This window comes from Saccoglossus kowalevskii, chromosome 13, assembly GCF_978046115.1.
Source record: "Saccoglossus kowalevskii chromosome 13, keSacKowa6.1, whole genome shotgun sequence".
Taxonomy (NCBI): Eukaryota; Metazoa; Hemichordata; class Enteropneusta; family Harrimaniidae; genus Saccoglossus; species Saccoglossus kowalevskii.
In genome coordinates, this window is record NC_140653.1 from 33426332 (window position 1) to 33450232 (window position 23901).

At 40.7% G+C, this 23901-nt stretch overlaps 1 protein-coding gene across 1 annotated transcript in view; it reads left to right on the top strand.

The window, feature by feature from the left end:
* The window catches only part of LOC102804359 (laminin subunit alpha-2-like), a 100789-nt gene that overhangs the window by 36489 nt on the left and 40399 nt on the right, over positions 1–23901 (top strand). The window contains exons 22-26 of the mRNA XM_085507415.1: positions 7647–7840; positions 11903–12193; positions 12830–12988; positions 13361–13617; positions 15083–15403. Of these exons, the coding sequence (XP_085363541.1) occupies positions 7647–7840; positions 11903–12193; positions 12830–12988; positions 13361–13617; positions 15083–15403 (1222 nt within the window). The remainder of the gene's footprint in view (positions 1–7646; positions 7841–11902; positions 12194–12829; positions 12989–13360; positions 13618–15082; positions 15404–23901) is intronic.

Sequence of the window (23901 nt, forward strand, 5' to 3'; positions counted from 1 at the left end):
CCTCTCCGCCTCGAGTGGAGATGAAATCTAGTGAGCTCTGCTGGATCGCCTGCTTTTTTTTTTTTTCCTGTCCGGATTTATAGCTTGGGTTGTTGCCGCTGCACGGCATCCGACATTGTAGCTGGTAGGATAAGTTTTACTTGTCATTTTTACCCTTGTGTTGTTTTCCCCTTTGTGTGTAGTATTTTTCACAACAAAGAAATTAAAATCCGGCGCCACTGCGCAACCAGTTGGTTTTCGTGACGGCAACTTTTACAACTGTAATTCGTTTCCCTCTTGCATGTCGTCTTTTATTTTCAATGTATTTAGCAATATATCGGATGTAATGACAGCACCAGGGCTCGCTGTCGTTTTCTTTCCGGTCTCCTCGTGTTTCGAGTCGACCGTGCAGTGGTTATATTCAGAATTTACCAGCATAGAACCCGCATCCGAGATACTTTGTCGTAGCTACGTGCAGGTTTCGGGGGTTTTGTGTGAAAGCGTGTTTTTTTCACTGGAGTTCTGAGGCCTGAGATTTTCTTTCAGAGCCATCAAAATCACTGAGACTGACCGCGTCATAGCAAGGTCGCGCGTCCAGTAAATAAATCGGTTAAAGTGAGTTGCGTGTTTTGCATGAGTGGAAAGTCCTCACGCTCGGCTACCGGCACTTCATGTACCGGGACGTCGAGTAAGAAGCCCGACGGTGGAGGTACCGATATTTTTATCGGCCTCCCCCGCTGATTGGAGGGCATCCTCACAGTCTGTTTTTTCAGGCGGTGTTTTACCCGATTTTACCGGCTGCAGCGAGGCTGTGCCCCTGGAGGCTTTCCTCCTATGGGGTCCATTGCGGGTCTCTTTGTGGACCCTTCCTCGCACGACGCCGGGTTTGCCTCCGAGTTGAGGGCTTTGGTCGAAGGACTGTTGGGGCAATTGCGTCCCTGGCAGGCCAGGTAGATCAGACGCAGTTGGAGTGAGCTGTCTCCACTGTGTCCCCTTGGTGGGCAAGCAGGAAGAGACACAAAAGCATGTTTGCATTCAAACACGTCTCAGGCTCAGGCTAATTGCACCGGTCCTTCTCTGGATCCTCGGGCACTGAATGCCAATGGGGTGCTGGCAGCCAAGTCTCCGATCTCGGGGCAGGGCTTTCAGGGCAGGGCACACGTTGACCCCCCCTACTTTCAGCCAGCTAGCGTTTGTCACGCGGTAACGGGACAACGGTAACGAATTTTTCCTTGTGTCCGGTCCCCGCTGTGGGTTTTGACTCTTTTCTTACCGACCCACGGGCGTCCCCAGAGGGAACCGATCCTGTCATGAGACGCACAGTCAAACACGCTCCTTCTCACATATTTAAAGTGAAAGAAGATGCAGTACGCTCGCGTCGGATACAGCCGGTACTCCGGGCCATCCCTCAGAGTCTTCCATCTGTATGACTCGGTGAGCCACACTTTTGGGGTGAGGCGGAGTATCATCGATCCCAGTGATACGATGTATATACCCCCATCCTTGATCCTAAAGCGACCACCTAAGGTAGCTTCAATGCTTATGGGAACACAGGCGTTGGGAATCAAAGCAACCCCGTCAGCAAGTCTCTCCCTGTCCGCCTGAGTGCGGAGTGGGGCGCAGAGCACGCAAACGGTGTTGATGTAATGCTTAAGGCCCCCGGGTGGGGATAACATTAGGCAACACTTCCCACTGGACCAAACGCTACCCGGTCGGTGTGGTTTCGGGATCAGACCCCATAGCGTGGGATGAGACCAAAACGCCCCCAACCGGATTCCAAGGCTCCTTCCCCAGCCCCCGGTACCACGAATTTGGCAAACCGGGCAAAGGGGGATAGCCGTGTTCCATGGGTGTCTTTGCCAATTGAAGGAGACCCATCCATCCTTGAGGGCAGAGTTGCTTGAACACATTATTATGCGTGACCAGCACTCTGGAGACCTTGGAGGCAGAACGCACCAGCCTCCTAGACCAGGCGGCATTTTTACTGGTGGGCCACCGCACATCTACATGCGACACCCCCTAGTGTCGCCTGGCTCTCTTGGCCAGGGCCACTACTGTGCTACAAGACGCAGCCTTAGACGCACATGTTTTTGCCGACAAGCTGAGCCGGGGTACGTCCCCACCTCAGTGACGCAGACTGGACATCCTCTACCCTCTTTGTTCAGGGAATGGTGGGTACAGTCTCGGAGCTTCGGAGTGCAATGAACCAGAGGGTTCAGATCGAATCCGCTAGCCAGTTGGTCCTGCCATGGGCAAACGGAGGGCACCCTAAGCACAGAAAACACAATGCCCTAGGGCGTCGTCTGCTAGCCAGAGTCAGCCAGGAGACAAGCGCTTATACCCTTCCATGGGAGGGGAGGGTAGTGGCGCGCCCCCAGGAAGGTAAGAGCCAGGTGGTGGCTCCTTACCCTCCCTGGGCGGATGTCTACCCGGCAGCAGGGGAGGCATGTTTGACGCTCACCTCTGCAACCGGGGGGGACAGGCACGTGTTCGGTGAATGGCCAGGTCACAACTTAGTGACTACTTCAGGCCTTGGGGAACTCACCTCATGGGGGAAGGGAGCACCCCCCTCGCAACTGCCGAACACATGGCCACATATCCCTGTCGTACACAGATTGCGCCGGTGTAGTCCGGTTTGGAGACGGCGGGTGACCAACCCCTGGACCTTCCCAGGTGGTGACATCCGTTTCCCCCCGTCAGTGTCTCCCCTGTTGGGCACTGCCAGGGGACTCCCGCAAGGCGGAAGCAATCAAACAGGAAGTAGCAGTTTCCTGGGGAAAGACGCCAAGCTTCTACCCAAATGTGTTTGTAGTACCAAATCTACAAGTGGCAGGCGTCGAGTTTTGGACCTAGGCAGACTGAATCAGTACGTGCTCCTCGATCGGTTCCACATGGAGACACCATTCAGGGTTCTTCTCTCCATCCACCGTTTTGACTGGCTAGCCCCGCTAGACTTAAGCGGGGCCTACCTGCACGTACCAATGCACCCAGCGAGTTGCCATCTCCTTCGAATCACCCAGCTGGGCCAAGTATTCGAATTTTGGGTGCCCCCCATTCGGGTTAGGCACAGCGCCCTACGTGTTCACCAGAGTGATGAAACAGGTAGTGCTGCTGCTTCACCAGATGTCGGTACACCTGAATCCGTACCCAGACTTCCGGTTACCAACAACCCGGGCAAGGGGTAATAGCCAAACGCGTCAGGCTAACACGGGATTTACTTCACCAGTTGGGCTCATTAGTAAATCGACAAGTCCCACCTCGACCCAATGCGCAGTTGGTGTCCCTGGGCATGGAGTTTTGACACAGAGGTAAGCTTGGCTTAGCTATTTCAAGCGTATTGCTTAGCGCTAAGCAGCCTAGCCGAATACCTAGTCAGCGTTCCCTCGGTGTCCCTCCTTGAACTAATACGGATCATCGAAATGATGACCTCGGTTCGAATGGTCGTTCCCCAGGCCGCACTACGCAGCCGCCCGGTATAAAGCTTGTTATAACGCCAAGCTCTCGTATGGGAACTAGATAGGCGGGTTTCGATCTCGGACCAAGTGAAGGAAGCCCTGTTTTGGTGGTCGTCACTGGCCAACGCATTCCCCATCGTTGTCAGTCCTAGCGGAGCAAAATCCTCCTTTGGTGCCTGGAATACAATGTGGAGCTAACCGCACACCACCTTCCAGGGGTGAGGAACAGTCTGGCGACGCCCTTTCAGGGCGGCTCCATCTCCAGAACACGGAGTGGCTGTTACCCCAATGGGTAGTCTCCAGGCTGTTTCGGCTGTGGGACGGTCCAAGGTTGGACTGTTTTGCCGCACCCCGGAACGCCAAGCTCCCGACGTACGTCACACCTCAGCTGACTCCAGGAGCCTGGGCCAGGGTCGCTTTGCTAGCCCCGTGGACCCACTTAGTTGTGTACGCCTTTCCTCCCTTCCCGCTAGTTCACCGGGCACCGGAGAAAACTTCGACAGGTGCACACCCGCATATTATCATGGGTTGTACCCAATTGGCCAAGCAAGGCCTAGTTTCCACTTCTGTTGGAAATGCTAGTCGAAGCGCCAGCAGTGCTTCCGGACTTACCGGACCTGCCGTCCCAACCAGACGGCGCACTACCAACGAGCCCAGCAGGTATCACTTACATGCATAGAGGCTCTCAGTAGACCCGCACATACGAAAGCCTTATCTGAGCGGGCTGCCAACGTCCTGGCCATGGGCGAACAGGGATTCCACCTACGCGGCCTACATTTCTAGGCTGCAAGCATACACTGATTGGTGTAGCGGAAGGGAGATTGATCCATACCATCCCTCTGTTGGCCAGGTAGCAGGCTCCTTCGTCCACCTATTTGACGAAGTGGGTTTGTCCTACGCAGCGAGCGTTGGCTACAGGTCGGTCTTGTCCCCCGACACTCAGAATGTACGGGAACAAGACTAGCCGATTGTCCTATTATAAGGAGACTATTTACTGCTTTCCAGACGCCAAGACCCCATACAAGGGAGCCGCCCAACTGGGACTCGTCGGCTGTGTTGTCTGCTCTAAGCAGACCGCCCTTTGAGCTTCTCCAATCAGCACCACTCAAATTTTTGACGTGGAAAATTGTCTTCCTACTGGCCCTCGCCTCAGGTAGGCGCCGGTCAGAGCTAGGCGCGCACTGTCCTTCGCGGACGGTTGTGCCGCTTTTATGGACGATCAAGTTGTACTAAACACACGAATCGGGTGTCTCGTCAAGAACCAAATCCCAGGACATGATCCTCAACCGATCGTCATCCCCCAGCTGGCAAATATTGTCGGTCCGGAGGATCAGGAGGAATTGCTTCTCTGCCCGGTCCGAGTGCTGAGTTGCTCCGAGAACCATACCAGGTTTTCTAGACGGGGAACCAAACACATGTTTTTTTGTTACTGCCCTGGCAAACAGGATAAGCCGGCTTCCCCAACTTCCGTCTCCAGGTGGATTACTGCGACTGTACTGGAGGTCTATAATACACTATCCTCCTCAACACAGACCTTGCAGAGACACCAAGTACGAGAACATGAGTTCCGTGCGATTGCTAACTCACTAGCGCTAGCGTCAGGTGCCCCCCTCAAACACATTCTGAGGGCAGGCTTCTGGAGAATGCAGAACGTCTTCATCAACTACTACCTCAGAGACACCCAATATATTGAGCAGGGTCTCTTCAGGTTAGGCCCCGTCGTAGCGGGTCAGACCTTGTTTGCTGACCCAGCCCGAACGACCGCAGACGATAAGTCAGTCTCGTCATTTTTGCGGACAGATTGTCTGTTCCACTAGCACTTCCTGGAAGCTCCCAGGTTTCGCTTCTGTCGACCTACGCCCTCATGTGAACTGTTTCGGTCTTACTTCAAGCTTATCTACCCCGAATTCGGCTTGGGTCTAGCTTTCTCGGGCACACCGAACCCTGTCACCACAGCAGCATTGGCTTCTTGCTTCGGGGACAGCACAGGCAAGGTAAGACACCACCCTTCTTGGGTCTTAACTTAGGTTTTTGGGTTTGTTTTCATCCCGGACTGGGAAAAGACTTTCATCATTCTTCCTTTTCTGTTTGCTCGGAAAAAACCCGCCACCTATCAGTGTCTGACTCTGCCTACAGTTCAAAATAGTCATTTTGACTGACCGGAGCTGTGCTCTCGCTGTCGCTCGCAAATGTCGTAAATTACGAAATTTTGACGAGATTTACGAACAAAATAAATATCTATTAGTAGGATTTACGAACACATTTTGTACAAAATACCCTCGCAAATCGCCCTCATTTAATTGTCAAGACTCGACTGTGATCATCACGCGTGTTACGGTTTGAGTGATTGTCATTTTAAAGTTAAATAATGTCCCGTTACTTCTAAGATTGCAACAATTGTTACATGGTGATCGCGATCAACATGAAACTGCCACTGAATGTATTTTTCCACTCTAAAGTTATTTTGGTGTCATCGCACATGCGTAGTTTAGTCGACATGTGTTTCAAGATACCCCGCGACATTACTCTCAGTATGGAACGGTTTCATTTCGCCCTTATCAAACACGTGATTTGTTTATTTATTGAAAATGGAGAGTACGTCAAAAAGAAGCAGACAACTGCTCGACGAATATTTTTCACGACGAGATGGAGAAACCGCTAAATCGTGTTCAGAACCAGAAACATATGGGTGCCCTAACCCTGACAGCACCAAGAAACGGAAAGTTGATCGTACTGCAGCACGATTTCAGAAATAATGGAAGGTTAGCTGCGGTTCCGTAGCTCTTTGGTGCGACATACAATCTAATTTTGCCCTACCAATTTCATTCGGACGTCTTGTTTTTATTTTTGTTGTTGTATGTCGAACATGGGCCGGCCAGTGTCTGTCACGTAAATAATGCGGTCGGCAACATAGGGCTATGATTCCACAGCTAATGGAAGGTGAGAAAATGTTAGCGAATCGATCGAAAAATACTATAATTTGTGTAACATTCTTACCGGGCATTCTTAGCATTGAGATCGAGTTACAAGACCGAAAGTTACTTTAGTTACTTTTTCACTTTAATTCAGAAATTTCGATGAAAATAAATAGTCATTTTGTGTCGTCATAAACGTCAACATGCGGGTTTGCATGATGAGCACGGGAGATTACTTCATAATAATATTGATTGGCATAGAGTTTTTTTTTTGAGAAATTTCCCGTGAAAATTTATTCACAGACTTGTGTTCTAGGCATTGAACTTTTGAATGATGACTATTTTCCCCACTGTTAACAATGTGAGCTTATCATGAATATGTTTAATTAATACTGAGTTATTCAAATAAAGGTTCTGGTGTCTACATTTTATATTTTGTTGTGATGTTTTGTTGTACCATCATAAATGGTACATTTTATAGAGCAGACTGCCTAATTTGATGTCATGAAATTACACACAAAATTAGAGCTCAGGTTGCACCAGCAAGCACCATTTTCAGCATGCTGTTCTTGTTTTCCGTCGGCGGACGACAGAGGGGACACCTCCCTCTCCTTCTCTCTTCCCCGTTGTGCTCGGTCGCGGGAAAATGCTCTGCAGTTTCCAGACAAAGTTTACTAATACTTTTTTTTCTTGATTAGTAAATTTACTATTACCTAGCAAATTCCAGAGAGAGCCCAGCGGAGTCTATGGTGGGTATGAACTATGTGAATAGGCGGGTTCGGAGAACCCTCGCCTAATTTTAGACATTCACTGTTTTCTTACATACTTCTTAACCGATTTCAATGAGACTTGATACATAGATGGCCTAAGATAATGTGCAGACCGGATGAGTTTCTTGTTGCAATCTGTGCATATTCATCACCTAATTTGTATATTGATTAACCAATTTTAAGCTTTTTTACTTGTTTCTCAAGTACCATTGAACAGATTTCAATGAAACTTGGGACTTATAATTGCTTTGGGGTAATGCGCAGACATGATTAGTTTTGGTTGAAATTCCTGCATATTAATTTTAAGCCTTTTCACTTCTCTTAAGAACTACATGTACCTAGCAGATTTTAATATTAAAATATACAAACAACATGAGATAATGTGTGCAGTACACAGGACTTTTTTCTAAGCTTACATCATGTAACATTCTCAATTGAGACATCCCACACAGTGTATTGCTGTTAGTCTCAATGCTCTCCCCATATAACAAACTACACAATCACACACATTATGTTTATGTTCATAGATGTGAGGATTTCTACTATGGTCAGCCAGAGCTACCCAATGGGTTCTGTACTGCCTGTGATTGTAATGGTAATTCTGATCAATGTGATAGCATAACTGGCGAGTGTATTGACTGTCAGTTTGACACTACTGGATTCAATTGTGAAAGGTGTATTGATTATCAGTTTGGTAATGCTTCACAACAGAACTGCCAAGGTTAGTTTCTCTTTATTTCTTCTTAAATGATATACATTGCATCTTTTTACGCAACTATTGATTAACTTGTTTGTGAGCTCACTACTCTCTGGGTGTTCTGAAAGCTTCATTACCGACACTCTCTTGGTGTCCCCTAAACTCATTACTCTTGTGGTATCCTCTGCACTTATTACTCACTCGTTACCGACACTCTCTTGGTGTCCCCTAAACTCATTACTCTTGTGGTATCCTCTGCACTTATTACTCACTCGTTACCGACACTCTCTTGGTGTCCCCTAAACTCATTACTCTTGTGGTATCCTCTGCACTTATTACTCACTCGTTACCGACACTCTCTTGGTGTCCCCTAAACTCATTACTCTTGTGGTATCCTCTGCACTTATTACTCACTCGTTACCGACACTCTCTTGGTGTCCCCTAAACTCATTACTCTTGTGGTATCCTCTGCACTTATTACTCACTCGTTACCGACACTCTCTTGGTGTCCCCTAAACTCATTACTCTTGTGGTATCCTCTGCACTTATTACTCACTCGTTACCGACACTCTCTTGGTGTCCCCTAAACTCATTACTCTTGTGGTATCCTCTGCACTTATTACTCACTCGTTACCGACACTCTCTTGGTGTCCCCTAAACTCATTACTCTTGTGGTATCCTCTGCACTTATTACTCACTCGTTACCGACACTCTCTTGGTGTCCCCTAAACTCATTACTCTTGTGGTATCCTCTGCACTTATTACTCACTCGTTACCGACACTCTCTTGGTGTCCCCTAAACTCATTACTCTTGTGGTATCCTCTGCACTTATTACTCACTCGTTACCGACACTCTCTTGGTGTCCCCTAAACTCATTACTCTTGTGGTATCCTCTGCACTTATTACTCACTCGTTACCAACACTCTCTTGGTGTCCCCTAAACTCATTACTCTTGTGGTATCCTCTGCACTTATTACTCACTCGTTACCGACACTCTCTTGGTGTCCCCTAAACTCATTACTCTTGTGGTATCCTCTGCACTTATTACTCACTCGTTACCGACACTCTCTTGGTGTCCCCTAAACTCATTACTCTTGTGGTATCCTCTGCACTTATTACTCACTCGTTACCGACACTCTCTTGGTGTCCCCTAAACTCATTACTCTTGTGGTATCCTCTGCACTTATTACTCACTCGTTACCGACACTCTCTTGGTGTCCCCTAAACTCATTACTCTTGTGGTATCCTCTGCACTTATTACTCACTCATTACCGACACTCTCTTGGTGTCCCCTAAACTCATTACTCTTGTGGTATCCTCTGCACTTATTACTCACTCGTTACCGACACTCTCTTGGTGTCCCCTAAACTCATTACTCTTGTGGTATCCTCTGCACTTATTACTCACTCGTTACCGACACTCTCTTGGTGTCCCCTAAACTCATTACTCTTGTGGTATCCTCTGCACTTATTACTCACTCGTTACCGACACTCTCTTGGTGTCCCCTAAACTCATTACTCTTGTGGTATCCTCTGCACTTATTACTCACTCGTTACCGACACTCTCTTGGTGTCCCCTAAACTCATTACTCTTGTGGTATCCTCTGCACTTATTACTCACTCGTTACCGACACTCTCTTGGTGTCCCCTAAACTCATTACTCTTGTGGTATCCTCTGCACTTATTACTCACTCGTTACCGACACTCTCTTGGTGTCCCCTAAACTCATTACTCTTGTGGTATCCTCTGCACTTATTACTCACTCGTTACCGACACTCTCTTGGTGTCCCCTAAACTCATTACTCTTGTGGTATCCTCTGCACTTATTACTCACTCGTTACCGACACTCTCTTGGTGTCCCCTAAACTCATTACTCTTGTGGTATCCTCTGCACTTATTACTCACTCGTTACTGACACTCTCTTGGTGTCCCCTAAACTCATTACTCTTGTGGTATCCTCTGCACTTATTACTCACTCGTTACCGACACTCTCTTGGTGTCCCCTAAACTCATTACTCTTGTGGTATCCTCTGCACTTATTACTCACTCGTTACCGACACTCTCTTGGTGTCCCCTAAACTCATTACTCTTGTGGTATCCTCTGCACTTATTACTCACTCGTTACCGACACTCTCTTGGTGTCCCCTAAACTCATTACTCTTGTGGTATCCTCTGCACTTATTACTCACTCGTTACCGACACTCTCTTGGTGTCCCCTAAACTCATTACTCTTGTGGTATCCTCTGCACTTATTACTCACTCGTTACCGACACTCTCTTGGTGTCCCCTAAACTCATTACTCTTGTGGTATCCTCTGCACTTATTACTCACTCGTTACCGACACTCTCTTGGTGTCCCCTAAACTCATTACTCTTGTGGTATCCTCTGCACTTATTACTCACTCGTTACCGACACTCTCTTGGTGTCCCCTAAACTCATTACTCTTGTGGTATCCTCTGCACTTATTACTCACTCGTTACCGACACTCTCTTGGTGTCCCCTAAACTCATTACTCTTGTGGTATCCTCTGCACTTATTACTCACTCGTTACCGACACTCTCTTGGTGTCCCCTAAACTCATTACTCTTGTGGTATCCTCTGCACTTATTACTCACTCGTTACCGACACTCTCTTGGTGTCCCCTAAACTCATTACTCTTGTGGTATCCTCTGCACTTATTACTCACTCGTTACCGACACTCTCTTGGTGTCCCCTAAACTCATTACTCTTGTGGTATCCTCTGCACTTATTACTCACTCGTTACCGACACTCTCTTGGTGTCCCCTAAACTCATTACTCTTGTGGTATCCTCTGCACTTATTACTCACTCGTTACCGACACTCTCTTGGTGTCCCCTAAACTCATTACTCTTGTGGTATCCTCTGCACTTATTACTCACTCGTTACCGACACTCTCTTGGTGTCCCCTAAACTCATTACTGTTGTGGTATCCTCTGCACTTATTACTCACTCGTTACCGACACTCTCTTGGTGTCCCCTAAACTCATTACTCTTGTGGTATCCTCTGCACTTATTACTCACTCGTTACCGACACTCTCTTGGTGTCCCCTAAACTCATTACTCTTGTGGTATCCTCTGCACTTATTACTCACTCGTTACCGACACTCTCTTGGTGTCCCCTAAACTCATTACTCTTGTGGTATCCTCTGCACTTATTACTCACTCGTTACCGACACTCTCTTGGTGTCCCCTAAACTCATTACTCTTGTGGTATCCTCTGCACTTATTACTCACTCGTTACCGACACTCTCTTGGTGTCCCCTAAACTCATTACTCTTGTGGTATCCTCTGCACTTATTACTCACTCGTTACCGACACTCTCTTGGTGTCCCCTAAACTCATTACTCTTGTGGTATCCTCTGCACTTATTACTCACTCGTTACCGACACTCTCTTGGTGTCCAGTAAACTCATTACTATCTTGGTGTCCTCTGAGCTCATTACTCTTTTGGTGTTCTCTGAGCTTATTACTGTCTTGGTGTCCTCTGTGCTCATTACTCTCATGGTGTATTGTGAGCTCATTACTCTCATGGTGTATTGTGAGCTCATTACTCTCATGGTGTACTGTGAGCTCATTACTCTCTTTGTGTCCTCTGAGCTCATTACTCTCTTGGTGTCCTCTGAGCTCATTACTCTCTTGGTGTCCTCTGAGCTCATTACTCTCTTGGTGTCCTCTGAGCTCATTACTCTCTTGGTGTCCTCTGAGCTCATTACTCTCTTGGTGTCCTCTGAGCTCATTACTCTCTTGGTGTCCTCTGAGCTCATTACTCTCTTGGTGTCCTCTGAACTCATTACTCTCTTGGTGTCAACTGAGTTCATTACTCTCTTGGTGTCCTAGTACCATTTCACTACTAGAACTAGTACCATTTAACTATGTATGCTAGTGCTTCTCATACTGACCACTTATTCTGTGTCTCTTTCAACATCTATACATACCTCAACATTGTTACCCATAAATTCTATTTTATAACATACCACTTATACCAGCCTTGTAATTTATTTCTCCTAAATGCAGGATTCATTATCATGTGCAAGTTGATAACTTTTTTATCCTGTTTTCATTTTAGAATGTGCATGTAATTCGGTTGGATCGACTAGCCAGCTTTGTGACCATGAAACAGGACAGTGTCCTTGTAAATCAGGTGTGACTGGACGTCAGTGTGATGGCTGTCAAGAAAACTTTTATGGATTCATTAATGGTGATGGTTGTGTGGACTGTGAATGTAATCCCTATGGGTCTACAAAACTACAGTGTAATGATGCAGGAATATGTCCCTGTAAAACTGGCTCAGCAACAAATATTAAATGTGATACGTGCACTGATGGACGTTTTGGATTACCATATCAAGAATGTGAAAGTAAGTATTGGCTTATAAACATGTAGCCTTCACTAATCTTGATACCTAAATGTGTATCGTCTGGAGACTTATGTAGGTCTATTATGTTGATAAGTTTCTAACATATTTATGAATAAGAATTTGAACCATATTTGAATCAAGTAAAAAATGCACAACATAGAACCAGCTTCACCAAATTTAGGATATCTGCACATACGCTATCAATTGAAAAACTTAAATATCAAGGGATACCTCCAGAGGAAAGAAAGTGCCAACTTTGTAACAATGGGGCTATTGGCAATGAAATCCATGCACTTTTAGACTGTAACCATACTGGAATATCAAATGCTCGTACTGAATTTCTGAATGCAGTTAGCATTTATAATGAAAGTATACTTAAACTATCAAAACAACAAATGTTTGCAGAAATTTTAAGTTCGAGAGATGGGTTCATTGCCAATAGTGCTAGCAAATTTATTGTCAGCATATTATTTTAGTATAAGTAATTTTACTTAGACTTTAGTCTTTTATGTATTTTCTTTTGTCTCGTGTGTGTCCTTTGACCACAGATAATGTAACAAAATATATTATTTAGTGTCAAATAAAATATACTATACTATACTATTTATCATTAATATTTTTTTTTTATAATTTCAGTGTGTGGTTGTAGTGTTACAGGTACAGTATCTGCAAGTTTCAATGCTGGAACATGTGATTCTATAACTGGACAGTGTGACTGTAAAAATGGTGTTAACTCAAGACAATGTGATGAGTGTTTACCAACCTGGGTTGATTTTAGTATTGATGGTTGTACAGGTATGAATTTATCCTAGGATTTATGCAAGTACTATGTATGACAAATATCTTAGTTTAAGTCGTGTGAATTGCGAATAACCATAAAATTAACATCTATAGAATGATTACTGGCTAGTGTTCATCTCAGGCTATGTTTGCTTGTTTCAGTGTCTTTGCATGTGTATCAGAGGCGATTAGTTTGTGTTATGTCTGTCCATGCATACAGAGTCATTATTCCCAGATCTTGGCTGGAGCTGTTTACTACAGCAAGACTTGCAAGGAAATAATTCCTATTGTTTAGAAGTCTATATACCAGTATATACTTTTCTTTTTTAAAAAAAAAACCTACTTCAATCAGTAGTAACACAAGACTGCCTTATTATGTCATTCCAGAATGTAACCAATGTACACAGACGCTATATGAGGCAGTGACCGAGTTGACAACAAACTGGGATGACTATTACGACACTGCCAGCTGGGTTAGTGAGTTACAAGACAGGGACAGAGAACTTCAATCACTGATGCAAGTCATGAATGTCTCAGTAACTGATTTACAGAATGATCAACAATTATTTGTGGATCTCAGAACAGCTGTTGATGCAGTGGATACAGTGTCTTATACAACTCTTGTGTCTAATCTCAATTCTAGAGTGAGTTTTGATTGTTACTGTCAGAAACATGAATTATTTCAGCTTAATTTTTTATCACCAAAATTTCTTGCCCAACAAATTTTTCTGTACTTTTTTCATATATTCTTAAATATTTCTGAAAATGAATCCTAATTTTGTAGCCAATAGACAAAATTTGAGTCAATTTTCAGTTTTTACTCAAAAAATAATTTTTTGTCCCAAACTTCTGAAGAAAAGTACAGACTATAAACAGGACCATTTTTTGAATTTGTGACGAAAAGAGGGAACTGGTGGTGTAAGGGCTAAGATGCATCAGTTTGTTAGCTGACCAGTATGTTGTGGTAAAATATATAGTAATTTACTAGTTAAATATACTATTATTAGTGAATGGATCCTTTTCTATAATATAGAGAACCCTAAACCACTTAACATAAAACACTAAATTTAGCAGCAGTGAATATCCAATTAGGAGTCAGAGTGACTCGTCAAAGTTTTTAGTCCCCGTTCGGACGCAGTCCGAAAACGTGTGTGCGTCTGTGCGTGCGGCCGGACCTGTATCTTAGAAATGCATGGACCAATCACAATCAAACTTCACACATACATCACACATGATATTATACATATGCACGTCAATTTGTTTCACGATCTGATTTAAGATGGCCGAATGGCGGCCATTTTTGTGCTAAAAATCATCAAAATCAAGCATTTCCCAGTTGTTTATAGATGGATTTTGTTCAAACTTTGTTTATACATTAGACATTATGGGCCCTTCATGCAAATAATTTTGTTTTTCAGATAAGATTCAAAATTGCCGGCTGGCGGCCATTTTGTTTTAATGAATGTGGTTCTCGTGCCATATCTCTGACTTGTTTTGACTGATTATGTTCAAATTTTAAATATTCATTATACATCATGTCATAGATAAACAGATATATTGGTTCGACGATCATATTCAAAATGGCTGAATGGTGGTCATTTTTGTGCTAAAAAATCATCAAATATCAAGCATTTCTGGCATTTATGGATGGATTTCAGTCAAACTTGGTACATACATTAGACATTACTGGTTCCTGATGCACATCATTTTATTTGTCAGATTGGATTCAAAATGGCTGACTGGCGGCCATTTTATTTTAATGATTGGGCTTCTAGAGCCATGTCTCTTAAATGCTTTGACTGATTATGTTCAAATTTTATATATTCGTTATAAATCATGTTATATATATACATGTATTCAAAATGGTTGATTTTGAATGCTGTTCCAGAGCAATATCTCTCAATATGGACAAGTACTTGTTTTTTCAAGATTGGCTTCTAAATGACAATTCATAAAAATAGATTGGAGGAAAAAGTTTTACAGTGATCCAGAAACAATTGTATTTTGACAACAAAGTGATTGACTTTCTAGTTCATACAGTGCACTAATTTTTTACTTTCATAATGGTGAGATTTCTGCTAAATCTAATGATTTTGATATATTACACAGGTTAACTCGGTTAGCCTTGAGGTTGACCAAATACTGGAAGATAGTAGAACACAGTCTGAGAGGATCCAGGATATAGGTACTGAATCAGAAGATGCATACAATGCAGTGTATGAAGCCAGCACTAATGCTGTAGACTATGTTAATATGCTTACACAATGGAATAATAGTGCTACTACTGTGCTGCAACAAATGACAAATTTAGGAGGTGGTGTTACGAATATCAATTTTGATACACAATTGACTGCTGTGGAGACTGAACTAGAAAAATGTCAACAAATTTCAGTCGATGCTAATGTATTTCTACAGGCAAATCTAGAACAGGTAGGTTTGACATTTTAACATCACCGTTACACATTGTTACTGAGGCCAGTTATAAGTTTCTCCATCTTAAATTAACCTGCCTAGTATTTGTATGTAGCCCATCCAGTACCTGTATATAAGCCATCAAGTACCTTCATGTAGCCCATCCAGTACTTGTATATAAGCCATCAAGTACCTTCATGTAGCCCATCCAGTACCTGTATGTAGCCTACCCAGTACCTGTATGTAGCCCATCCAGTACCAGTATGTAGCCTACCCAGTACCTGTATGTAGCCCATCCAGTACCTGTATGTAGCCTACCCAGTACCTGTATGTAGCCTGTCCACGAGTACCTGTATATAAGCCATAAAGTACCTTCATGTAGCCCATCTAGTACTTGTATATAAGCCATCATGTACCTTCATGTAGCCCATCCAGTACCTGTAGATAGATAGATAGACAGACAGACAGACAGACAGACAGACAGACAGACAGACAGACAGACAGACAGACAGACAGACAGACATTTTATTTGACACAAAATTTAGCATGAATGAAAAAAACATACAATAAATCAATGGTCAAGAAAAACACAAATAAAACAAGACTAAACTAAAGCTTAGAAATCAATAAATTTTCCCAAGCAATTGACAATGAAGCTATCTTTAGTGCCTAGCAAGCACTTGAATTTCTCATGAGTTGATAACTTGCAAATGTTGTCATCATAAATTGCTAATTCAGCTTCAAATTTAGTACGAGCTTGTACAATCTGACTATTTTTACATGTGAGTAATACATGAAATTCATCCCCAATAGCCTGTTCATTACATAGAAAACAAAACCTTTGCTCTGGAGGTGTTTTATTATATCTAAGTTTTTCAATTGGCAACGCGTGAGAAGAAATGCGAAACTTAGTGAAGCTGACCCTGTGTTGCACATTTTTGATTTGTTCTAAATATGGTTCAAATTCAAAATATTGTTTAAACTTGTTAAAAGTACGTAGCTTATTCTTTTCTGGTTTAAATACCGTTTGCAACCAGACTTTATTATAGTAAACTTGTTTGAATTTGGTTTTGAATTCTATAGTGTTAGATTCATCACTAATTTTAGTTAATGTGAATAATCTTTTAACAAATGCTGTCCATGAATTACCGTTCATTTTATTGTCAGTATTAAAAGCACAGTCCAGAAGATGATTATTTTTAATTGATTTTAGCCTTTCATAATACTTCAATGTTTGTGAACTAATGTCAATAATTAGAGGATAGCTACGAAGTTCAGCTCTAGTTGCTGCATTGCTGGCCTTATTATTAACACCTAAAATCTGTTTGCAAAGTTTAATGTGGAGTTGTTCAAAGTATGTTTTGTCATTAAACAAATATAACTGAATAGCATTTTTTGGCGAAACTATATAATTGTGTAGGCTAAGTGTTTGTTTTAATGCACCTATTGCACGCATTGCTTTTTTGACTAGATTATCGATAGCAATTGTAAAATTACCACTACTTTGAAAAGTGATACCTAAGTAGGTATATATTGGGACAACTTTTACCTGTTGGTCTCCTAAGTAAAATTTGCCATCTATCTTTCTTCCCCTGTTATTAAAAATAATAATTTTAGTTTTGTTAATATTAACTCCAAGTCTCCATTTGATACAGTAGCTTTTAAACAAATTAAGATTATCTTGTAGTCCTGTACTTGTGTTTGAAAAAATGACAATGTCATCTGCAAAAAGTAGGCAATTAATATTGGTGCCATTAAGACTGACAGACTCAGATTTTTTAAGACTGTCAGATAGGTCATTGATGTAGATGTTAAATAATAATGGGCTTAAGTTGCACCCTTGTTTGACACCACTAGATGATACAAATGCTTTGGTGCACCCCTGACCAGTCTTAATAGCATAGCTAGTATTTGAATACATTGATTGAATCAAATTAATACATTTTCCTGTCACTCCTGCTTTCCCTAATTTAAATAATAGCCCTTCACGCCAAACACTATCAAAAGCTTTGCGTAAGTCAACATAGCAGGCATAAAGATATTTCTTGCCAATGCTATTTGTATATTTATTGATAAGTGACTTAAGAATGAAGATGTTGTCCGTTGTCCTCCTATTCTTTCTAAATCCAAATTGAGAATCTTGTAAGAAATCATTATTGTTAAGAACATTTTGAATTCTATTATGAATAATGCTATTAAAAATTTTAGATGTACCATTAGAAAGGGCTATTCCCCTGTATTTATTGATATCTGAAATGTTTCCAGATTTGTGAATAGGAACTATATAACTTGTATTCCACTCTGCTGGAAAACATCCACTTGATAAAATTTGATTGAATAGTTTATTAATACAAGCTAATAGTAATGGGTTATAGCACTTAAACATTTCATTGATAATAGAATCAGGACCTGCTGATTTACCACATTTAGTTTTTTTAATTGCAGTAATGATTTCATTGTTGGTAATTTGTTTATCAAGATCTGGATTACCATTGGATTTTTTGTTCAAGCTGTTGACAAAATATTTAACTTCAGAATCAATCTCTGAATTAGAATTTAATGGTTGAAATTTAATGTTTAACAGTGCTGAAAAATAGTCAGTCCAGTCAGTAGTTTGAATTGGGGGTAAATGATTAGTGCTGTTAGCGCTACTAAACTCTTTAATATTTTTAATAGCCTCCCAAAAATTTTTTGGGTTTTTATTTTCCAAATTTATTAAATTTTGAAGTAACATCGACTTGAATTCATTTTTCTTAAATTTAACTAGTTTTTTGTAGTTTTTGTTCAAGTTTTTTCTCTGTATTCTCAAGTTTTGATCAAATGGAAATTTGTCGAGTTGTTTAGAAATATCTTTTAGGCTTTTACACACTTGCTCTAGATCACCGTTAAACCATTTCTGTTTTTTACGTATACCGCTTTGATTTGTTTTCCTAGTCTTAATTTTAATAAATTTCACAGCTTTATCAGCTGCACTATACATAATGTTATTGAATGCTGGGATAGCTTCATTATTCTGATCTAAAATGTTTTTAAGCAGAAAAGTTTTCATTTTATTAGTTGACTCTTCAGAGTTAAGCTGTGTAATGAAATTAACTTTAGATGTGCTATTCCAAATGTATTTTTTGTATGGATTTAATGCAATGTCATTGCTATTTTTTAGAGTAAAATTAGTCTTGATAGCTAATGATAGTGAGCAGTGGTCTGATACATGACTAAGAGTATTAACTTTTAAATAATTAATCTGTGGCAAAAATGATTTTTGTACAACACAATAATCTACTTGACTCACTCCATTATATTGGAAGCATGTGACTCTTCCTGACAAGTCCCCTATAATACGCCCATTGGCAATAATCATGTCAGTAGTAATACAAAGATTGCATAGGTGATGTCCATACTTATTGTTAACAGTATCCATAGATTGTCTGTTATCATTAATAATATTAGTATATGGAATTTGAATGTCTGACATACTAATCTCCTCTCCTAAAGTATCACTAAGACCAGTAGTCCTAGAGTTAAAATCACCCATTAAACAAATATTCCCATGACAGGAATATTTTAGTGCTTCGTCTGTAATAATATTAAAGATGTCTTCAGCAGCAAGCTCACTGCTATTATAGTATGATGAACCAAGTGGAGGAATATAAGCAATACAAATGTAGAGATCTTTTACTAAACCAAAGAAATCCTTACTGAGTTTAAGCCAAAATGACTCTTTGTAATAATAATAATAATCTTTATTGTAATCGTATCCTTATTAGGATCTTGACAAAAGTGTACAATAAAGTATAGAGAAAAAAAAAGAAGTAAAATAAAAAAATAACATTAAACACATTAAATAAAATTAAAAAACATGTAACTATTTAGATTTTGAGGCAGATGACATACTGTTTTTTTAATATTTTCTTCTCTCAGATTGAAACAGTTGTAAATATATTTAGACAGTTCTATTATAATTGACTCATCATCACTAGTCATTATGGCTATCATTTTTTCTTCATTTGATGTAATATTATTAAGATGTTTTGTCATGGTAATTAGGGGTTCTCTCACATTTGTGTAGAGTTTACATTTGAGCAGGAAGTGTTCTTCATCCTCTATTTCATTTTCATCACAGACTGGACATTTTCTGTCACTTATTTCTACATTACTGTATCTTCCCATTTCAATCTGCAAAACATGTGCACTTAGTCTAAATTTTGATAATGAAGATCGATGATGCGGGTTTTTTATTATGTCTAAGTATTTTTCAAATGTAAAGTCCTTTTTTAGCTGCCTATAGGTACGAAGTTTATTTTTGTGGTTGATGCCTTTATTATCGTTGTTTAGAGTGTTCCTGGCATGTACTTTAAATTTGGTTATTAGTTTGTCAGTTTATTGTATATTTTAATTGGGATTAATGTTTCTGAATATAGTAGCTGTTTAATTTTGAAACATGCCTTCAGTGCCCTATTTTTCAGATCCTGTTGTGTTACATCAAATTTCCCTGATAAATTTAGTTTCATTCCAAGATATTTATATGCTGAAACTCTTTCTAATTCAGAGCCATTGATTTGGAATTTGAAATTATTTAGAAGCTTGCCTGATTTATTGAAGATCATTGATTTAGATTTAGAAATGTTTATATGTAGCTTCCATTGTTTGCAGTAATCCTGTAGATTGTTAATAGCGTTTTGTAAACTACTACTTGTTTCTGACAAAAGAACCAAGTCATCAGCATAAAGTAAGCAAGAGAGCCTATTGTTTAGTAGCATTGGTGGGTCATTTTTGCCAGATTCAATGTGTGATTTAATATCGTTCACGAATATATTAAAAAGGAGAGGGCTAAGGCCATCCCCTTGTCTGATGCCTCTTTGAACAGGGAAACATTTAGTCATGCCATTTTTGGTTTTGACTGTACTTGTTGAGTTTTGATAGATGTTTTTAATTACTTGATAGAAATTGCCAGAAATGCCAATTTGTCTTAGTTTGTATAATAGGCCATGGTGCCAAACTGAATCAAAGGCCTTTTGGAAGTCTATGAAACAGGCAAATATATATTTTTTATTTTGAAGATATTTAGTTAGCAACTGTTTAAGAACAAAAATGTGGTCTCTTATGCCAAATTTTGGCATGAATCCAATTTGTTCTTTAATTATATAGTTCTTTTCTTGTAGATAAACTGTAAGCCTTTGTTTCATGATGGATGTAAACAGTTTGTTCAGAGTATTGAGCAGAGTTATACCCCTATAGTTGTCTTTGTTGGCTTTGTCACCTTTTGTGTGTATAGGTGTGATAATACCTATGTTCCAGTTGGTAGGAAAATTGCCACTTGCTAAGATTAAATTGAATAGTTTTTGCAGGGGTTTAATTAAAGCATTGCGCCCTGTTTTAATCATTTCATTTTTAATCCTGTCTGTACCTGTAGCTTTACCATTTTTTAAGTTGTTAATTGCCCTTTGGATTTCTAGTTCAGAGATAAATCCATCCAGGCTGTCTACAAAGGATGATGTGTAGTCTGGAAGGCAACTAGTTTCTTCAATGTATCTGTTGTCAGATTTAGATTCATTTAGATTTTTGAAATGTTCATACCATTTTTGGTCCTCAATATTTTCAGAGTTATTTATTTCCTGTTGCTTGCCTTTCAATTCATTTATCATTTCCCAGTATTTATCAGGGTGGGATTTTCCAAGATTGTCTAATTTATTTAGGATTTCATTTTTATATTCTCTCTTTCTTTTGTTCAGCATTCGTTTGTATTCACGTTTAAGATTATAGCATTTGATTCTCAAATGTTTATTGTTTGGGTCTTTACTGAATTTAGATGAAAGATTCCGTATTTCCTTCTTTAAATTTAGGAGGTCATTATTAAACCACTTTGATTTAGTAATTTTATGTTTTGTAGATGAACTATTTTTAATTTTACGTTTTTTTAAACTTATATCAGCTGCCTCAAAAAGTATGTTTGACAATAAAGTACTTGCTGTATTAACAGAATCTCTGTCATTGTTAAAATTAGTATTATTAAAATTATAAATAAGTTTACATATATCTTTTGTCTGTAAAGCATTACTAAATTGCAGTTTGGAATGTTCATTCCAAAGGTAAGTGAAGTTTGTTTTTGGTGCAGTACACGTTTCTTTAGATTTGCTATAATTTAATATTGCGTTTGTTTTTAGGTGTGAAGAGATTTGGCAGTGGTCTGAAAGGTATAAATTAAGAGGATGAATGTGAAAAAGATTGACTTGATCAAAAAGGCTATGACTAACAATTGTGTAGTCTACAGTGCTACTGCCACCTCTTTGGTGACATGTAAATTTCCCTGTCATGTCTCCTGGGCATCTACCATTGAGGATTACTAAATCAGAACTCATACACAGGTCTAATAAAAGTTCACCATAATGATTTTTAAAACAGAGATCCTGTGATGTTCTTTTTTTTAGGCTACTAATAGTGTCAGACGATTGATGGTCTGGGTTATTGAAAATAACAGTGTCCTCTTCATTTTTTGTCCGTGCATTAAAATCGCCAGTCAAGATAATTGCACCCTTTGTCGCATATTTAGCTATATCTTTTTCTAAAAGCTGGAACAAGTTAGATTCTTTCCAGTTAAAGATACTGGAAGACTGGGGACTGAGGTATAACGTACATAAAAATATATCTTCATTTAAATGGAAAAAAAATTTGTCAAGTTTGATCCAGATGAAGTCTTCTGAACTACTGTGTAAATGTTTGACACCTTTTTTATATTGATTTTTATAGTATAGTACGATACCACCCGAATTTGATCTGGCTTTTTTATGTTTTTTTGATCAAAAAGAGTGAAGATGACTATAGTTTGGTAAATCTATGATAGAGTTAGTATCAGTTTTAGTCTCTACCAAACTAATAAAATCAAAATTTTCTACACTATCTAAGAAACACTCATCTCTAATTTTTTTCTCCAAACTTCCATAAATATTCCACGCAGTAAATTTAAGTATGTCCCTATTTGCAGTCGGACAATTCATCTTGCTGTATACTGGAAATTAGAGATATCAAAAAGAAAAAAATTTTGTATTTGTATTTGTATTTGCTTTCAATTTTAGTGATTCCTTTACTGAATTTAGATCTGAAAAGAACCATAATACCTCCAGAGGCTTTACGAGCATGTATGTAGCATGTATGTAGCCTGTGCAATACCTGTATGTAGCCTGCCCAGTACCTTCATGTAGCCCATCCAGTACTTGTATATAAGCCATCAAGTACCTTCATGTAGCCCATCCAGTACCTGTATGTAGCCTATGCAATACCTGTATGTAGCCCATCCAGTACCTCTATGTAACCTACCCAGTACCTGTATGTAGCCTGTGCAATACCTGTATATAAGCAACACAGTACCTGTATGTAGCCCATCCAGTACCTGTATGTAGCCCATCCAGTACCTGTATGTAGCCTGTCGAGTACCTGTATATAAGCCTCACAGTACCTGTATGTAGCCCATCCAGTACCCATATGTAGCTTGTAGCCTGTCCAGTATATACCATAAGTAGCCTGCCTGTTAAATGCCTTTTGAAGCTATCCAGTACCTGTATGTGGCCCATCCAGTACCTGTACATAGCTAATCAAGTATCTGTATATAAGCTACCCAGTACCTGTATGTAGCCGATCCAGTATACCTGTATGTAGCCCATCCAGTACCTGTATGTAGCCCATCCAGTACCTGTATGTAGCCTACCCAGTACCTGTATGTAGCCTGTGCAATACCTGTATGTAGCCTGTGCAATACCTGTATATAAGCAACACAGTACCTGTATGTAGCCCATCCAGTACCTGTATGTAGCCCATCCAGTACCTGTATGTAGCCTGTCGAGTACCTGTATATAAGCCTCACAGTACCTGTATGTAGCCCATCCAGTACCCATATGTAGCTTGTAGCCTGTCCAGTATATACCATAAGTAGCCTGCCTGTTAAATGCCTTTTGAAGCTACCCAGTACCTGTATGTGGCCCATCCAGTACCTGTACATAGCTAATCAAGTATCTGTGTATAAGCTACCCAGTACCTGTATGTAGCCGATCCAGTATACCTGTATGTAGCCCATCCAGTACCTGTATGTAGCCCATCCAGTACCTGTATGTAGCCTACCCAGTACCTGTATGTAGCCTGTCCAGTACTGTACATAGCTAATCAAGTATCTGTATATAAGCTACCCAGTACCTGTATGTAGCCGATCCAGTATACCTGTATGTAGCCCATCCAGTACCTGTATGTAGCCCATCCAGTACCTGTATGTAGCCTACCCAGTACCTGTATGTAGCCTGTCCAGTACTGTACATAGCTAATCAAGTATCTGTATATAAGCTACCCAGTACCTGTATGTAGCCGATCCAGTATACCTGTATGTAGCCCATCCAGTACCTGTATGTAGCCCATCCAGTACCTGTATGTAGCCTACCCAGTACCTGTATGTAGCCTACCCAGTACCTGTATGTAGCCTGTCCAGTACCTGTATGTAGCCTACCCAGTACCTGTATGTAGCCTGTCCAGTACTG